We start from the raw sequence: 17770 nt of genomic DNA on the forward strand, positions 1-17770 counted from the left end.
CACATATTTTAAAGGTCCTTTGTGAGGGATTTGAAAAGCTACAGCTTTGGCTGCAACCTGGAGGGACACCAGAAAGAATGGGATAAAATCCCATCTTACAAAACTCTAACCTAATTTGTCAAAATATGGACAGAAAAAGCTTGAAAACTACAAAAGACGGCCGATTGATTTTTTCATTTGTTAACAGAACTGTAATTTTGTAAGTGTATCCCTCCTTCAGTTATCAGCAGCTGCCCTCTGGTGGCACATTCGCGTAACAGCACACGCTGTGTGTGCAGGGCTGCAGCTGCTCCGGTGAGGAGCTCTCGACACAGACAGATTACCTTACTGTTGTTTTCTCTGAAAATGAATGCATCAGACATTTCTAGCCCGATCACCCTGTAAACTGATACATGACTGATAGATGAATGTGCAATCTGCTCCGTCTGGCGGTTACTGTGTTACTTGTGAATGCATTTTCCTCATTATGGGACTTTCTGTACTAATGGAGTCAAAGTGCTTCGGTGTGCAGAATGTGTCAATGAAGTCTGCATTTCAAATGAGCGCTGAAACATGTTTAACGCTCTCCGTGGTGCTGAAACGACCACTTCATGGCGTGTTTGTGTTTTAGTATGTTTTGGTGTTTTCGTATTGATTCCCCCACCTCGAAACCCTTCATTCAAATAAATGTAGAATATGTATATACACACACACACCACATTTTTTAGAGTCTTTCCTCTCAACAACTTACCATTGTGACAACACTGACAAGTCGACGTTTTTGTTTTTTTTGTTTTCCCTCGGAGCAGCCTTCCGGGACGCAGCTGCAGCCGTATCAGCCTGTGTCAGGGCTTTCCTCTGTAGTGCTGCATTCTGATGTCGCCCGGGCGGGTAAAAGCTGCCGCCAGCGCCGAGCACAGCCTCATCTGCTGTCATTAATGTCCGAGAAGCAACATGACATCCACTCAGCAGTGGCTACTGGCCGGACTCGCGCTCCTCTTTATTTACGGAGCAGCCGAATCGAAAAGGAATTTCAAATGTCCTTCAGGATGCTCCTGCTCCAAGGAGACGATCATCTGCGTCGGTACCTCGCAGCAGATCCCGCGGACTATACCCAATGAGATCAACTCGCTGTGAGTAACTCGTCGTGTTTCTACACGACAAAGTGGATTATCTCTCCAATAAAGCACAATCCATGTTGCATTCACGGAGACGTTTGACTCGCTGCTTTTTCTGAGTTAGCGCTCGGCGTGTCTGGTACAGAGTGTTAACATGTCCCAGTCCCAGTTTGATTTGTGCGTGTGTTTCTTCCAACAGGAGCATGGTAAATGGATCTATATCTGAAATTACTGAGGGGATGTTCTCACTCATGCCCTCTCTTCAGCTGCTGTAAGTGCGATTTCGCCTCGTGAACACTGTCATTGATTAATTGGTGATCAGCGATTGACATTTCAGGGCTTAGCCGTGCGACACGACGAAAAAGATGGATGATCAATAATGTAAACGTTTTTTTTTTTCTGTCTGTCGTGATGATTTGGAGTTAGCAAATAAGCAAAGGTGTTTTAGTTTACAGTTTACTCAGTTGTCAGGGTTTGTTTTTGTCCAAACAGACTTCTAAATGCAAATTCTTTGACTACAATCAAAGATGATGCTTTCTCTGGCCTTCCACATCTGGAATATTTGTGAGTATTAATTTGACAAACTTGCTGCTTTCTTGATGAAACATGTCAAATGTCATACTGTTTTTTTTTGTTGCTTTTGTGATTTTCTTCACACATTTTTTTTTGCAGAAGTATGTTCATAATTATACGCATAACAGCTAACTTGAATGTACCACACTCTAATTAATAATTATGTTGATGGACTGTATTACATCATGCTGTAAAAAATAGCAACCCCACCCCTCCCATCTACCCATCTCAGTCTCCACACCCTTGCTTACCCCATATTCTGACATGTGTCTCAACATCTACAGATTTGTCCATACAAAAACCTGTGTGACGTCATATAATATATGACGTTATGTATTACAGTATTTCATTTAGTCATATTTTGCTTGTCCACTTTGATAAACCTCCATTTTATGACTCATTGAACAGATTCATTGAAGGGAACAAGATTGAGACGATCACCAAAAATGCCTTTCGTGGTCTGAGAGATTTGACTCATCTGTAAGTCTGCTATCATTCTCTCTACAATCCATGTAGCATTATTACAGAGAAAGGCTGATGTTACAACTCAAAGACGACTTGGAAACAAGAGCAATGTGCACGTTTCTGTTTCTCAACCTTTGTGTTTCGGGTTTAGATCACTTGCCAACAACAAGATGAGGTTTCTGCCAAGAGATCTGTTTTTTGACTTGGATTCGTTGCTGGAACTGTGAGTAAGCAGTTGTGGTGTCAGCAGTGTGTGTGTGTGTGTGTGTGTGTGTGTGTGTGTGTGTGCGTGCGTTGTGCTTTTCCATACTGCTTTCCAAAGTGAAGCTGACTCAGGTTGTGTTGTGGCAGCATTAAAACCCCACAAGAATAATATGGATAGCACAAATATATAGTTTGTGTCTCAATCCTCCTCCATAGTGACTCACAGTTTTGTAATTGTCGTTTTGATTATCATTTTAAATACAGTTTATTGACAAATTGCTCTTACAATAATGTAGAAGAGCTTGTCGGGGAACAATCGCAAGAATCTTTTTACAACATAAAGTGAAGCTAAAATGATTCACATACATATTAAACAATCGCCCGGTGTCAGTTAAGAATTCCTGCAATATTTCATCATCAAGATAAACCAATTATTGTTTATTCTTGTTCCTGCAAAGTTCACATTCTGAAGATGCAAGGATTTCATGCTGCAGCATTACTATTTGGATTATTATTATGTGTTTTGACCATCATGGACTAGGTATAAGTTTGACTCTGACTGCACTCTCGAGCCTTTGTGGCATCTCAACCTTCTCAATCTTATCCTCTTATAGAAAACACATTACATATTTTATTTTTCAGTAAATGTGTGTAGATGTTAATGACGCCCTCTGTCATACATTAGGGATCTGCGAGGAAACTCTTTCCAGTGCAATTGCGAGAACAAGTGGCTGATGACGTGGCTGAAAAACACAAATGCCACCGTATCAGATGTCTTCTGTGCAGGCCCCAGTGACATGAAGGGCAAGCGGCTCAATGACCTTCCTATTCCACCGGGCGAGTGCATCTCCACAGGTAAAATGACAAGTACACTCTCAAAGGCAATTATGAATAGCAGCAGGCACGGCTAAAAATGTCATGTTAAAAAAGAGAGAAAGAAAATCAATAAAACTGTTAAATAATTCAACAGGACATTACCATGCACTATTCTGCACTCAAAAACAAATAGATTCCAGGGCTGCTAACGTGCGTGCCTCTAAAAACACGTATGCACACACACACACACACACACACACACGCTAACGTCAGCATGCTAACATGCTTACACACATTGGTTTAATTTCAGTGCTTATTTAACAATCCCGGGCAGAACTATTATCAATCCATATGTGGACAGACAAGGCAATTCAAACTGACATGAATACACTTCAAATCATTGCATAACACTGATTAAAACCAAACACGCTACAAAACTACAAGAATAATATTAGAAAGTAAAATCAAATATTTAAACACTATTAAATCCAGAGGCTTTTCACAGCATGAACAATGTGATTTAAGCAGTGAGGTTCTAAATGTCGGCTCTTTCACTTGGTCAGCAGACTCGCAGTCTCTGTTTTTGTCTGCTTCTCACAGACTTTGTGCGTCATCAGTCCATCCCCATTCAGTCCATGTCAGCGGACATCTTCTCCTTCAAAGAGGACATCTACGTGGCGATGGCTGCCCCCAACTCCAACAGCTGTGTGATCATGGAGTGGGATCACATTGAAATGAATTTCAGGAAATTCGACAACATAACAGGTTTGACAGCAACCCAAACTCTTTTTTTAAAGTGAAGTCTGGTGATATTCTGTACTTTTCTTACAAACTGTATGTCTCATAAAGAGACCAAAACCAACAATGAATTGATCCTACAAACAAGTTTTTCCTGATACAGCATATTCTTTTTTGCCGTAGACCTCCATTGTCACAGTCACATGTTACTTCCCTGCGATGAACATGGGCACTGTAGTTTATAAAAGTATTGAGCGATGGACTCACTCATTGTTGGTTTTTGTCTTTTCACAGGATTTGTTGACAATAACAAAAATCAGGAATATGGCAACCCTTATCGTTTAAGGTTAATTTAAGAGAACAATTTTATAATAAAATGAGTGTTAAGTTGTGAATTACAACTGACAACCTTTTTACGCTCACAGGGAAGTCTGTTGTTGGATGCAAGTCGGTTCTGATTGACAACCACGTCTTGATAATTGTTACGCAGCTCTTTGGCGGCTCCCATATTTACAAGTTTGACGATCAGCAAAACAAGTTCACAAAGTTTCAAACTATTGAGGTCTTCAACATCTCGAAGCCAAATGACATTGAGGTCTTCAAGATGGACGGTGATTGGTACTTTGTGATCGTGGACAGCTCCAAGGCAGGTTTGTCTACTCTGTACAAGTGGACCGACCAACCAGACCGCAATGAAACCGGTTTCTACTCCTACCAGTTTCTCCACGAGTGGTTTCGTGACACAGATGCTGAGTTTGTCGAGGTGGACGGGAAGTCCTACCTCATCTTAGCCAGCCGCTCTCAGTCTCCCGTCATCTACCTGTGGAACAAGAGCACCCTGAAGTTCATACTCCACGGTGAAATCCCAAATGTCGACGACGTGGTGGCAGTCAAAGCTTTCCGGGAGGGGGGTGAGTTATATCTGGCCATGACTTGCTACATCGGCGACTCCAAAATCCTCAAGTGGACCAATAAGCAGTTCATCGAAGTGCAGGCTCTGCCATCTCGAGGAGCGATGATCCTCCAACCCTTCACCTTCACAGACAGGCACTACCTTGCTCTTGGCAGCGATTATTCGTTCACACAAATCTACCTCTGGGATGTGGAGACCAAAACGTTTCACAAGTTCAAGGACATTTATGTGCAGTCGCCCCGGTCATTTATAGTAGTGACCACTGACCGGAGGAATTTCATCTTCTCCTCCAGCTTCAAGGGCAAATCAATGGTTTTTGAGCATGTCATTGTAGATTTAAGCTTATAATGCCGAGCAAAAATAATGACTAATCTCAGTGTGAGTCGGTCACTCGGATCAATATCGCGTGTATGCTACAAAGGAGTCTCAAATGCTGTATATCTTCCTTATGCAACTAGATATATCTTTCTCAACATCTTTGGCAAGTTTCTGCAACTAACAAGCATTTCTAGCAATTATGGAGGTTCGATGGTAAACTGCTGTAAACAGCATGAAGATCATTTTATGGCACACTAGATTTTATCTTAAAGGTGGCTTTTACCATAACGGTGTCAAGCAAGCAATGGCAGAGCCAAGGGGTGTCCATTCTGGCCACGGCTACCATAGACTACAGCCTGGCCACCCCACACAGATAAACCTAAGGGTTATATGAAATGTGAAGACAATTATATATGATTCCTAATGGTACACCTGTAAATGTGGGGCTCATTTAGCACTGTTGCCTCAATGAGTGAAAGACAAAGAGAAGTTGTTGGTCTTAACCCAAAAAATTTAGATGTTGGAAAGGAGTGTGTGTGGGAATCTGACGCTCAGCTCGGCCATCCGTGTGAAAATGTTTTGGCTCCGCCACTGCAAGCAAAATGTCAGAAGTTGCCCTAAAATGCTCTAAACTCTGAGGGTGAAGTGATGTGTTTGAGACAACTGATGATTTAAATGTGCATGAAACAGATGTTTTTTCTCCAAATCTTTTCACCAAAAACACAGCAGAATGTATTAACAAAATATTATGAGCTTGAGCCTAACTGCACAACAAGCCGGATTAGTGGCAAAACTAAATATAATTAACTCCTGATTCCTATGCAAAATGTATAATACTGAATGTTGCTCTGAATTACAATCACAAGGTTAATTGTGTGCTGCTATATGACTTGAAATGACATTTAAGACACAAATGTGTGCTCTTTTCTTTACTGATCTTTTGATATTTTTCATGTGTTGTACAGATTTAAATTACAGTCAGTTTGGCTTGGGAAATGAATCTTTTTCACACAAATAACAATGACATGATGTGCAAAATAGGCCATGGTTTTCATAGACTTATAAACAGTTGGAAATAACAAAATGCTAACAAGATTTAGCATGAGCAATATGTTTTAGTTTGCATTTCAAAGTTCTTGAAAAAAAACCAACATTATTGCTGTTCTATCTAACCTCATGACCTACAGTGCAATGATGTATATTCATCTTTTTCAATCTACTAACCTAAATTAATGCTTAGAAACTGATCTTTTTACACAACACTACATCGACAGCCTTCAATCTTATGTAAGAATGAGTTTGTGTAGATGCATTAAAGAACATTTAACCACATGTATTGTTTTTCATCTGTTTTTCACTCAGTCCTCCTTTCCTGGCAGATGCACAGACTGTGAAATGTGGCCATAAAGCAAAGCTGAAGTACCTCAGACAGCATGTTTGAAATTGATAGTGCTGTCAGCATCTGGAGTCTGAGACAGCACTTTCTCTCCACTGCAACAGAGGACAAATTACGAAATCAAATGGTTTATTTAAAAGAACAAGAATAGAGGAATGTGTGTGTTTTAATAGTCTGTTACAGTTTGACATGTATTTGTTATTTAGTCCGTCAGAGAAGATATTCTTGTTCAAAATCACATGGCCTCTGAAAGGGGAGAGTGTCATCATCATCTGTTATTATTGTAATTTAGTGTTGAGGGTTGATATTATAGATGCCAATGTAAACGCCTCTTGTGGTAAACTCTTATAAAATCTGTGCCAAGCACTGCTGCCAAGTAGCCTACATACATATTCTGTCCATTTTGTACTATCAATAGTAGCAGTTATTTACTGAACGATCTGTACATGTGTGCTTTCACAACAGTCTTGGAAAATATTTAAAGGTCCCATGTTATGCTCATTTCAACCTTATATTTTTATTCTGAGACACCACAACAGTAGCTTTGCATGGTTCACAATTCAAAAAAAGTCCTCATTTATCTTTTACTGGCCCTTTATGCAGCCCCACAGTTCACCCTCAGTCTGAAACAAGCTGTTTTAGACAAACTGAACAACCTCCAAAAACTTGAAGAGTAGTCCTGAGCGGAGCAGTCGAATAACTTAGACAGACTGACTTATTTTCAGGTGTTCATAATTGCTGTTTAATGACTTTATTAAATGTTTGGTTTAAGCATGAGAGCCAGTTAAGACCCCAAACCTTAAAATACAATAATAGATGAACTACAAGACTTCCCAAACCTTTGCCTTTAGTTTAGTGACCTTGGAAACAACAGGTAAGTAGGTAAAATTATATATTTTGTATGTATTTATTCATATGATTACTAAGTTCATATTGTTCTATCTAATGTTGGTAACACTTTATGACACAACCAGCTATTTACAGTGTTGTATGATTAGGTACCAATAAGATACTTACTGGTTCCTACTGCTACTTAAATGTAGGTGCAGAGGAAGAAAACAAGACAGAGCAAGGTAGTAACAATTGACCATTTTAGAGGAAAGGAGCAATAAGTTATACTCTTATTTATTTTTTGTAAATACTGTGTTTTGTACCGGGAAACAAAACAGTTACCTTACTGTAACTCCCAACAGTTTTCGTAGTACATCTGTACATAATTACTTAGTTTCAGTGTTGTTAACACCATTTCCCCCAAACTTTTGTTTTCCAGTGCTGCACCCCATAAGTAAACTGTGTTTACAAAAATACTTAAAGTATAATGTACATTTCTGTTACTCCCTTGTTCCCCATATAATCTTGTTTTTCAGAAACAATAAGTAATTTATTGGTACCTGATTCATACAACGAAATTACACTGTAAATCACAGGCTGTATTATCAAAGTGTTACGTTGAACAATTTAGGTCTCCAAACAGAGATACCACCGTTGTCGGTCAGTGCTCATAGTTCCCAGCTTCCCGAGGGTTTCCAAATGCGTCGTGACGCTCCTCTGACGTCGGGACGGACGGAAGTGATGCAGTCTGTAGTCCTCGATCAGCTAATCCGTTTTGATGAGGTAGAAGGTCTCTGAATGTGATGACCAGATCCAACATGGTGATGCTTATTTGAAAAACTCACCTTTCGTCACTATTAGCCTTTTTTTTATTTATTATTATTTCTGCCGCGAGATGGATCCGACCAGGAGGAGCGAGAGTGACTGGCAGGGGCTGGTCAACGAGGTGAGACTGAGGAGACGCAGAGAGGAGACGAGCGTAAACATAAAGTCACTAATGTCCGCTGATGATTGTGCACCAAACTGTCGCATGTTGCAGCAAATGTGCGTCTAAATTCTGTTTGCTGCCTCTTGTTTGGAGCCACAGACAGTTCAGTCAGAGGTTGTTTAGATTCAACCGAGTGAGCAGGATTAAATGTTAAATCTGCTTTGGGAATGTAGATGAGGAAGTAGGTGTTTTTCTCCCTTGTACCTGCAGAGCCCGGTGACTTACAGAGGTGATGACATGTAAAACAATACGCAGCACACTGCAGGTGTATCGCCTTTTCACCGGTTATTACTGATAATCAGTCATTTAGATGACGTGTTTATGATCACCCCCATGTCTGTATTTTCCACACATCCAGTAACATATAATGTAGTAAAAGCAAATATTACAGTGCATTATATCAGTCAGCTTTGTTTGTGACTAACTGTTGGTATAGTGGGATTTTGTTTTTGAATATTGTGAAGCATGATACTAAATTTAGTTGTCTAAATTATAATCCATTTTTCTACCTGAATGATTCTAAAACACCACTTTTAACTGTTTCAAATGATTGGTCAATCAACAGAAAATTAATGTGTCATTCACTTGTTTCAGCTTCTCAAATGTGAGGATCTGCTGCTTTTCTCTGTTATGTACGATTGCAAATTGAACAACGTGGCAACTCCTTCGGCTCTGGGAAATTGTGTTTGTGTCAAAAACATAATCGACAGATTAATCGATAATGAAAATAATCATTAGTTGCAGCCATAAACAGGATCATCAGAAAGTCTCATTTGGTTATAGTGATATAAATTGTTTTCCATACTGGCCGCACACCGCTTCATTATCTTCTTTAATAAACAACAATATTACATTTCTGGCTTAACCCAGTCAGTGTCATTCAATATAATAACATAACAATACTTTTAACTGTCTTCTCTTTCTTTTTAAACGTTTGTTCTTACGTGCAGTTCCTAATTTGTAAGCGGAAGTTGGAGAGCAAGAAAGAAGCTCTTCTGATTCTGTCTAAGGAGCTGGACACCTGCCAGCAGGAGAGGGATCAGTACAAACTGATGGCCAACCAGCTCCGTGAGCGACACCAAGGACTCAAGAAGAAGTACAGAGAACTCATTGTAAGCCATCTCAGTGTGTGCTGAACAGTCAGTACAGTCTTAAGGATGCACCATGAGCGTTATAATGGAGAATATAAATTGTCGTTGTCCACAATTCAATTTTTTTTCTCTTTGGTTTTGTAACTAATAGGATGGAGATCCCTCTCTGCCTCCTGAGAAAAGGAATCAAGTAAGTTGATTTTCACCCGCAAATGTTCTTTGTGCATCACTTTCTAACAAATATGCAAAATGTGGTAAATATTACTTAAAAAAACATATAGAAAAGGCTGCTTAAAATTGCGTTCGGCAGCTTTATATATGATCTCCAAATGGCTAGAAGTAAGTGGACATCACTGCCTGTGGGTGGAGAACAGTTGCTGCCAGTATCCACAACAACCCTGTGATTTTATTTGGGCAAAAAGGACATTTTACCAGGGCTAATGGGGTGCTCTTCCTCATTTTAGGTTAAAAGATGGGGGGGGGGGGCTATTGAAGCTGTTCTGTGCAGCTTTAAAAGTCTATCCTGAATATATATATAACAGCTAAATTAAGCGTGTATGATCCAGCTCATGTGACCTCACGTTGGTGTCTTATTCAGGTGAATTTAGCCCAACTACTGAGAGACTCCAGAGAAAAAAGCAGTCAACTTTCTGAGGAGGTGAAGGAGCTGAAACAACGACTGGTGGAAGCTCAAGGTGATAACAAGGTACCATGTCATAATGTATGTTTATTTCTCCGTGCGTCTTTTTATTCTTGAACACATCTCAAACATGTCCACTATTTGCCAGTTATGAATCAGTATATCTGATTTAAGTGAGTAGCGTTCAAGTTCATTTGAATGCAAAGAAAACAAGAACAAGGTGAATCACACAAAATTGTGCAGAAAATAATGGAAAGTCTAACTGTGTCTCTGTGTCCCAACAGCTTCTACGAATGACCATCACCAAACAGAGGCTGGGAGACGAGGAGGTTGGCGCTCGACACTTTCCTGCACATGAACGAGAGGATCTGGTCAAACAGTTAGAAAGAGCTGGAGAACAGGTGAGAACAGGAGGTTCACCACCTGCTGCTGTTTCTGTCTTTTTAAAGGCAGCATAACAACGTATAACATAACAACGTGCAACATAACATATCTTTTATTTTTTACATGACTTAACAATGCGCGACATATTGGGATATTAAGCATGTTCTCATTGAGTTTTCATATTAAATTCAAAAATAATGTTCTATTCTACCTATAAGCAGCAAAAAACTGCAGCATTAGTAGATGAAGTCACAGTTTGTGTCCTTACACAGTGTGTTTTTGTGTTTCTCGCTGCTGTAGAACGAGGTTCTCGAGCACAGTGTGAAGTCGCTCACAGACGAGCTGCAGGACGTTCGGGCAGAGCGTGACGAGTTTCAGCAGAAGGCTCATCGGCTCAACGTGGAAATGAACCACATCGTGGGCAACAATGAGATACGCATTTTAGACATAGATGCACTCTGCATGGAGAACAGGTTTGTTCCTCTATTTAAAAGAGATTTTATTAGTGCCTCACTGTTAGAGATATTAGAGTATCTGCAGCGATGTCCACAGTTAATGGAAGAATCTCTGAGCTTATCATGAGTCTGGCATGCTGTTGGAACACTGCTGTCCAACTACTTCTTGATTAGTTCAATGAAATAACGTGTTTATTTACATCAGCTAATACATGTATTTATTTATGTATATTTAGCTGTTAAATAAAAGCAATTACAGCATAATGATATTTGGATTTTGTCAAGTCATAACTGTGAAAGTTTAATAATCTTTCAGGTATTTGCATCAAAGGTTCAGTCAACTTCAAGAAGAAATCATCTTACTCAAAACAAATCTGGTGAAGTACAAGGTACCTAAATATTTTTTTTATAGTTTCTCAACTCCATGAAAACAGAGCCACTTTTGCAAATGTTAGAGAATATGGATTTATTAAAAAGCTCTCATGCTCCATAACCTTTTTCATTGATTTCAGAGTGCCCTGGACTGTCGGAAAAACTGTGGGAAAGCCAACCGTAGTGCACTGACTGGGGTGCTCTCTGCTAAACAAGGTCAGAAGGATCATATGTTTATAAACTCTCACACTTCAGTATGTACAGTGTCACAAAATGGCATGTAAACATTTACACAAGTGGTGAAGAACAAGAATGTAACCCTTAGTCCGAAGACAGCATGTGGTGTCTGTACTTAAACTGTGACTAATGATGATGATGATGATGATGATGTGTGTGTGTGCAGTGAAGGAGTTGTTACTGTCTGAGGAAAACGGTTGCAGTTTGCCGGTGACTCCTCAGTCCATCTCAGACCTCAAGTCTCTGGCCACGGCTCTGCTGGAAACTATCCATGAGAAGAACATGGTGGTTCAGCACCAACGCCAAATCAACAAGTACTCCATTTCATACTTCACACTCTCTCTGTGTACACTCTTTCTATGCTCTTAATTTGTACATATCAATAGCTTGGATGGTGGACAGAACATGTGAATTTGGTTGTTTTTATGTCTTTTGTCGTTAGGATTCTTGGAAATCGAGTAGCAGAGCTGGAGAAGAAACTAAAAACGTTAGAAATGTCTGGATTATGGAGCCTGCCAGGTGGACATAAGTACCTTAATATTCTGAGACTACTGTGTTTCATTGAAGCCTGTATTTTACATACTGTTTGCAATAATTTACATTCCTTATCCTTTCTTCCGTCCTTCTGCTTCTTGCTACCTGGAGGCCTGACTTATAATGTGTCTCTGGGAATATATGGAAGTATGTTCCTCTCATAACTATGTCATCTGCTTTTTAACCTTTGACCTTCATCGTCTACCATCACTTCCCATACCTGCCCAATCCATCAGTTTTAAGTAGTGAAACACAGATGACTACATCTCTACCACTTTTATAAAGGCTTACTTTGAATAATGTTTTGTCATAACAGAAGGAAAAGACACCATCATCCTGAACGCTCAGCAGGCTGAGTCAACAGAGTCTCCTGGACAGGAAGGTAAATATTCAGTGTGACTGTACTTCTGTCAGCGCACGGCGTCTGTCGCTCTGTGTCTTGGTTTGATTATGTTTCTTAAATCTTCTTATTCTTACAGGTGATGAAGGGTCAGAAGAGATAGCTGTCAATCAGCAGAGCTCCGCAGAAGTCCCAAACCAAGAGAGTGAAACACCAGCGCCAGAGGAACCTCATGAGGAGGAACCGTCGCCATCCAGCGAGGAGATGTGCCAGCAGAACCCCTCATACCAGTCAGCTGAGGAAGAGCCAGAAACACCGGACAGTGAAGAGTGTGATGAAAGTGGTCAATCCCACATCACAGTTGATTTAACGGCTTTAACGAGTCACCAGTCAGAAGAAGAGGAGGAGTGTCTGAGTGGTTCATCCCCGACAGAGACAGATGTGAGCACACACCACTTACAGCAAACTTTGAAGAGCTCTGACCCCGCAGGAGGAGAGGATGAGTCCGATGAATACGCCAAAAGCGTGAAAACTGTTGAAACAGAGTTTATTCTAACAGAGGAAAACGTCAATAATGTTATATCCGCTGCTGCCGCTGTAAGCTCTGCAGAAGAGCAGGAGGACGTCCAGTCGAATCAAGAGACAGAGCTTTCAGATGGGACAGACGTTTGTGTTAGTCTTGAAGTCTAAAGTTAGGAACGATAAGGATGAATGATGCATTTACAACATGATGTTTCTTTATTTATTTTTATGAATAATGACACTATTGAGCTGTTACGATGACAGATGGTGTGTTGCAATGACCACTACATTACAAAAGAATTACAGTTTTCTACAAGTGATTGTTGTTTTTAGTTTACTGTAAATCCAAGAAATATCCAAACCCATTATTGGAACACCACATGAAGGATTTTGTTATTAATAATACCCCAGAGTAGTAAGAATGACTTATAGCAACTGTCAGTAATTGATTATCTCACTTGTGCTTTCACTTGATCCATTTTGAGTCTTACTGTATGTGTGGACGCCTGAACATAACACCCATATGTGATTGTTGAACATTAATATGCTGCTATAACAGCCTCTGCTCGGATTGTTTTTCCACAACATTTTGGAACTTGGCAGCAGAGATTTGCCCCCTTTCAGCCAGCGTAAGAGAGGTTGGGCAATGTGGCCTGGCTCTTTGATCATAACATTTCAGTGTTCGATCACTTACTTTAGTAATTCAGTGACAGTGAAGGAGAATGTAATTTGCATTAAATTTCTGCTGCCAGTTTTCACATAGAAATGAATTTAAAATGAAGAGAGACAGAGTGCAGTTGCTGCTGTCAGTTGACCATGAACAGAAAGACGTGGTGTCTCTTTGAAATTACTTGTTTGTCAGAAACGTTCTTATCTTTCTACCTCTGTCCGCACTTCCCCCTTGACGTTAAAGAAACTTACTAATCTTACTGTATTGATCACTACATCAACATTATATACATATTTTGTTTCTTCAAACATAATACAAACTTTTCCAAACTGTTTCATTTCTTATTGTCTTAAGATTTATATTGTGGGACATGCACTCGTGCTTTTTTGCTAGCAGATTCTGTCTAGAAGCGACAGTCATTTTGTTTATAACTAAACTTCCTTACACACGTATTTATTTTTAATCATGAAAACACAATATTATCAAAACTATATAAAATTCTGCATGACAATATACAGATAAAGATAATTGCATTTTTTTTTAAGTCCACGCTTTTAATTTTACTCCTTGACAGGCGTGTTCAAAACAAATATGTGATGATTTACATTTGTCAGTTGACTTGAACAAACAGATCTTAGTTAAGAATATATTTAAAGAACGTATTAGCCTGTAACGCAACAAAAAGCCACAGCATCTAGATTACCAGCACTTATGTCTTGATTGTGTTTTTGTGGTGAAAAATATTCTAAACTCACTCAAATAGAAATTACATAGGGCCATGTGTGTATATGTGTTGAATGTGTACAAAATGGATTTATTTCTGCAAAATAAATCATTTTCAGCTACTTTTTGTGACTGGAAAAGTGTTTTAAGTAGAGAATCCAAAATGAGATGGATCATATGTTGTGGCCCTGAAAGTAGATCTGAAAACTGGATGTAATGCAGGTTCTTTAAGCTAAATGCTAACACCAACATGCAAACATGTTCGCACACCGCATGCTAACCTGCTGATGCATGCAGGTTTACCCTGTTCACCATCTTAGTTTAGGCATGTTAGCATGCTAACATTAGCTAATTAGCTTGAAACAAAGTACAGCTGAGGCTGATGGGTATATAATGTTTGCAAGTATTTGGTCATAAAACAAAGTATGGGACAAATTGAATCTGAATTATTATATTCTTTGTATTTTGTGAAAACTCTCAGTTGAAGATGGCCCAGACCAGAGTGTTTGGAGAAGTCTTGGTATCAGAGGGAATGCAAAGGATGCAATGAATGGATGAAGAGCCACTACTGTCAGGTTAATTTCTTCTCAGACGCCTATTGTACTGCTTATTATACATATTCCAGAGATTGGGGGAGGATATCCCAATAATGCAGCAGCCAAGCCTGCGGCCTGCGTTTCCATGCAGCAGGCTCCCAGCGTCTCCACCACGGCCCAAGTCATCCATCTTTTCATGGACGACCACCGCTCTTCCAATCACAGACAGCCCTCCAAACAGTGTCGCCTCAGATTCTACCGCTGCATTAATTTTTCCTTGCTGGGGTTCAAAGTTACCAAAGTCTCCAGGGTGGTCGGGGTGATGTACACCATGTGGATTGTAGTGGCCACCGGTGGAGTCACACCCCTGGCTCAGGTCTCCATACTGATGGATGTGCACTGCTCTGGGCTCTGGAGTGCCCTCTCTGGGGAAGCCACTGAACCGAAGGAGGACTTTGAGATTTCCCTGAGGATAATCCTGCTTAAACAGCACCTGACCGTACACTTTGGGCAGACCCTCAGGTAGTGAGGTGCTGGGTCTCATTTTGCACGCTGCATACAGAGTGCCATTGTGCTGCAAGACCTCCGGTGGAGCCAAAGAGTCACCGTCAGCTGAGACACATTGTTGACAGCCTGCCAGCAGAACCACCAGTGCTGCTCCCAATATGCTCATTGGCCTGAAAGATATTACAATCATTAGGACAGCGCCTCATTTATAAGCTCATCACATGAAAATAGCCATCAAGTAAATGTACAGGTATAAAGGCAGTAGTGAGATAATTTACTAAAGTAAAAGTAGCAACACTGTACTATAAAAATACTTACAGGTAAAAGTCCTGCATTGCTTAACACATAAATAAATCAGAAGAATGTCCTTATGTATATTCCCAGACTGGGAATCCCAGTACAATGTAGTGGAGTAGAAGTGTAAAGCAGCAAAAGAGGAATTATTGCAGAAGTACCTGCAAAGTGCACTTCAGTACACCAAAATGTACTCTGGTTAATGCGCTTAGTTACTTATCTGCACTATGAATAAGTGTTGTTGTTGTTCCCATCACTAAGCAAAACACGACGTCGCAGCATTTTATCCTGCTCATAAAGGCAACTAAACAGCCCAAAACGCAGAAACGTCAGATGCCGTTACATGAGCAAAGTCCACTTACCCGAAAAGACGCATGGTCAGCATAGACAAACCGCTGCAAAGACTAAAACTTTGCACTTTTCACTCTTGATGAGCGGCTCGGTGTTGATCTTCCCGAGGGGTCGCGATGTGATATGTTTCATAAAAGTCTTGTGCAAGCGTGTCAGTCAGTAGGCGTTGTTTCCTGAGGGTGGAGCAGAGGTGTCCACAGACAGGGTGCCAGGTTTTTTTTGTTTTTTTTTTTCATATTATAAAACACACGTAGGCTGATGTTTACTTTTCTCCTGCTTCGCTTGTTCTAGAATCGCCTGTTTATTGAATAAGACTAAAAGCATGTAGGCCAGCAGGCGGGTCTTGAAACAGGAACTCCTCCCCCCAAACCTATAACATCCAAAAACAATGGAGGATAATAACCAAATCACTGTCGATTACTTTTGCGTAAATCTTAAAGATAGATAGTACATTATACCTTTGCTATAGTGGAACTCATTTTTAATTTTGAAATACTGTTGGGTAGCTTGGTTTACTATACAACACTACATGCTGTATAGATTATAGTTTTCATTTATCATTTCATAAGCTCATTATATATTTCAAAAATCTGCAAAGTAACAATAATTAGCAACTAAATGTAGTGGGAACATTGAAATACTAAAGTGTTAAGATCAGAATTGGACTTCAGTAAATGTAGGCTGCTCGGGTTACTTCCCAGCACTGACTACTGATTTTAGGAAGGATGTGGATGTTATCTACCAAAATAATCTCGTTATACAGGAAATAACCTTTTTCTTTCCCTTGTATAGGTTAGGGTACATGTTGATGTCAGAGGCACTGTAGGACAGATGTGCCCCTGTGTTACTAGAATACTATCTAACCACAGATTTGCTGCGTGGTGATGTAATGAAACACGTTAATTAAGAAGCATGCAACTTATTTCAAACATATTAAGAAGAATTGGCCTGCATGAGCTGCATGTATACACGGGGTCGAAACCGGGAGATCAGTCCGAAAAACACTGACACTACATAAAAAATACTAATGCAATCAAATCAATTTTGTTGCTAATCTTTGACATATCCAAGACTCTAATCACCACCAAAGTCCCATCCCCCTACTATTTATTCTATGGAAAATAATTAATTTCTTGTGTTTTTTTGTAATAAATAATGAAATAATTCAAATAATTAAACTGGCATTTAAAGGGTTAAAATCCTGAAAATGATTGAATGTTTGGTAGTTTTGAGCAGGTTTGAAGTTGTTTAAGAGATTTATGGGGGAAAAAAAGCAGAAAAAAATATTGATGTATGATGATTTAATAGCAGTTTTTTTCGTGCATGTACATTTTTGCCACGAAGGTGTCCAGAGGGTAGTAAATTTGAGGAGGGCACAAAGGTTAAGGAAGCCAAGTATCAGAATCAGGAACTGTTTATTGCCAAGTAACATACATTACAAGGAATTTGCCATGGTCTGATGGTGCTATTGTTTTGACAACAAACATGTAAAAATAAAGGTAAAAGAATAAGATAAGATAACAGTGCAGTGACCAAAATAAAGTGTCCAGTAGGGGGTGCGTGCGTTAATGTACCGCAGGGGGGACAGGGGCGGTGTACGTTAATATAACGTATAACTTGTGTTTGTGTTGGGGGGGGGGATCAGAGCAAGACTTTGGCTGTGTTCGTCAGGTTGACTGCAGAGGGGAAGAAACTTTTTTTGTGGCGGGAGGTTTTGGTCCTGATGGACCGCAGCCTCCTGCCAGAGGGGAGGGGGTCAAACAGATAGTGTCTGG

General features: G+C 40.0%; 3 protein-coding genes across 3 annotated transcripts; 2 read left to right on the forward strand and 1 right to left on the reverse strand.

Annotated features, from left to right (window-relative positions):
* The first annotated feature begins 933 nt into the window (after positions 1-933).
* Positions 934-5154, forward strand: LOC139292132 (leucine-rich repeat LGI family member 2-like). Its single transcript, XM_070914316.1, has 8 exons — positions 934-1112; positions 1297-1368; positions 1590-1661; positions 2079-2150; positions 2287-2358; positions 3025-3194; positions 3756-3920; positions 4319-5154. Exons 1-8 carry the CDS (start codon positions 934-936, stop codon positions 5152-5154), a joined length of 1638 nt encoding a protein of 545 aa, XP_070770417.1.
* Positions 5155-8246: 3092 nt separating this feature from the next.
* On the forward strand, positions 8247-14042 carry LOC139292123 (coiled-coil domain-containing protein 149-B-like). The gene is made up of 12 exons (XM_070914304.1): positions 8247-8297; positions 9290-9451; positions 9582-9620; positions 10029-10136; positions 10355-10471; positions 10755-10927; positions 11226-11298; positions 11422-11497; positions 11685-11832; positions 11961-12199; positions 12369-12434; positions 12532-14042. Exons 1-12 carry the CDS (start codon positions 8247-8249, stop codon positions 13080-13082), a joined length of 1803 nt encoding a protein of 600 aa, XP_070770405.1. The 3' UTR covers positions 13083-14042.
* Positions 13121-16093, reverse strand: LOC139292143 (extracellular superoxide dismutase [Cu-Zn]-like). Its single transcript, XM_070914328.1, has 2 exons — positions 16007-16093; positions 13121-15520 (listed from the first exon to the last, which is right to left on the reverse strand). Exons 1-2 carry the CDS (start codon positions 16027-16029, stop codon positions 14884-14886), a joined length of 660 nt encoding a protein of 219 aa, XP_070770429.1. The 5' UTR covers positions 16030-16093; the 3' UTR covers positions 13121-14883.
* Positions 16094-17770: the final 1677 nt, after the last annotated feature.

This window comes from Enoplosus armatus, chromosome 2 (genome assembly GCF_043641665.1).
Source record: "Enoplosus armatus isolate fEnoArm2 chromosome 2, fEnoArm2.hap1, whole genome shotgun sequence".
Classification (NCBI taxonomy): Eukaryota; Metazoa; Chordata; class Actinopteri; order Centrarchiformes; family Enoplosidae; genus Enoplosus; species Enoplosus armatus.

Bases quoted from the DNA above. Each gene is read 5' to 3' on its own strand.
- LOC139292143 (XM_070914328.1), bottom strand. From the start codon at position 16,029: ATGCTGACCATGCGTCTTTTCGG. The intron at 15,521-16,006 runs GTAAGTGGACTT...AATATCTTTCAG, and splicing joins CTGACCATGCGTCTTTTCGG to GCCAATGAGCATATTGGGAG.
- LOC139292123 (XM_070914304.1), top strand. From the start codon at position 8,247: ATGGATCCGACCAGGAGGAGCGAGAGTGACTGGCAGGGGCTGGTCAAC. The intron at 11,299-11,421 runs GTACCTAAATAT...CATTGATTTCAG, and splicing joins CAAATCTGGTGAAGTACAAG to AGTGCCCTGGACTGTCGGAA. The intron at 12,435-12,531 runs GTAAATATTCAG...TTATTCTTACAG, and splicing joins AGAGTCTCCTGGACAGGAAG to GTGATGAAGGGTCAGAAGAG.
- LOC139292132 (XM_070914316.1), top strand. From the start codon at position 934: ATGACATCCACTCAGCAGTGGCTACTGGCCGGACTCGCGCTCCTCTTT. The intron at 1,662-2,078 runs GTGAGTATTAAT...CTCATTGAACAG, and splicing joins CTTCCACATCTGGAATATTT to ATTCATTGAAGGGAACAAGA. The intron at 3,195-3,755 runs GTAAAATGACAA...TGCTTCTCACAG, and splicing joins GGGCGAGTGCATCTCCACAG to ACTTTGTGCGTCATCAGTCC.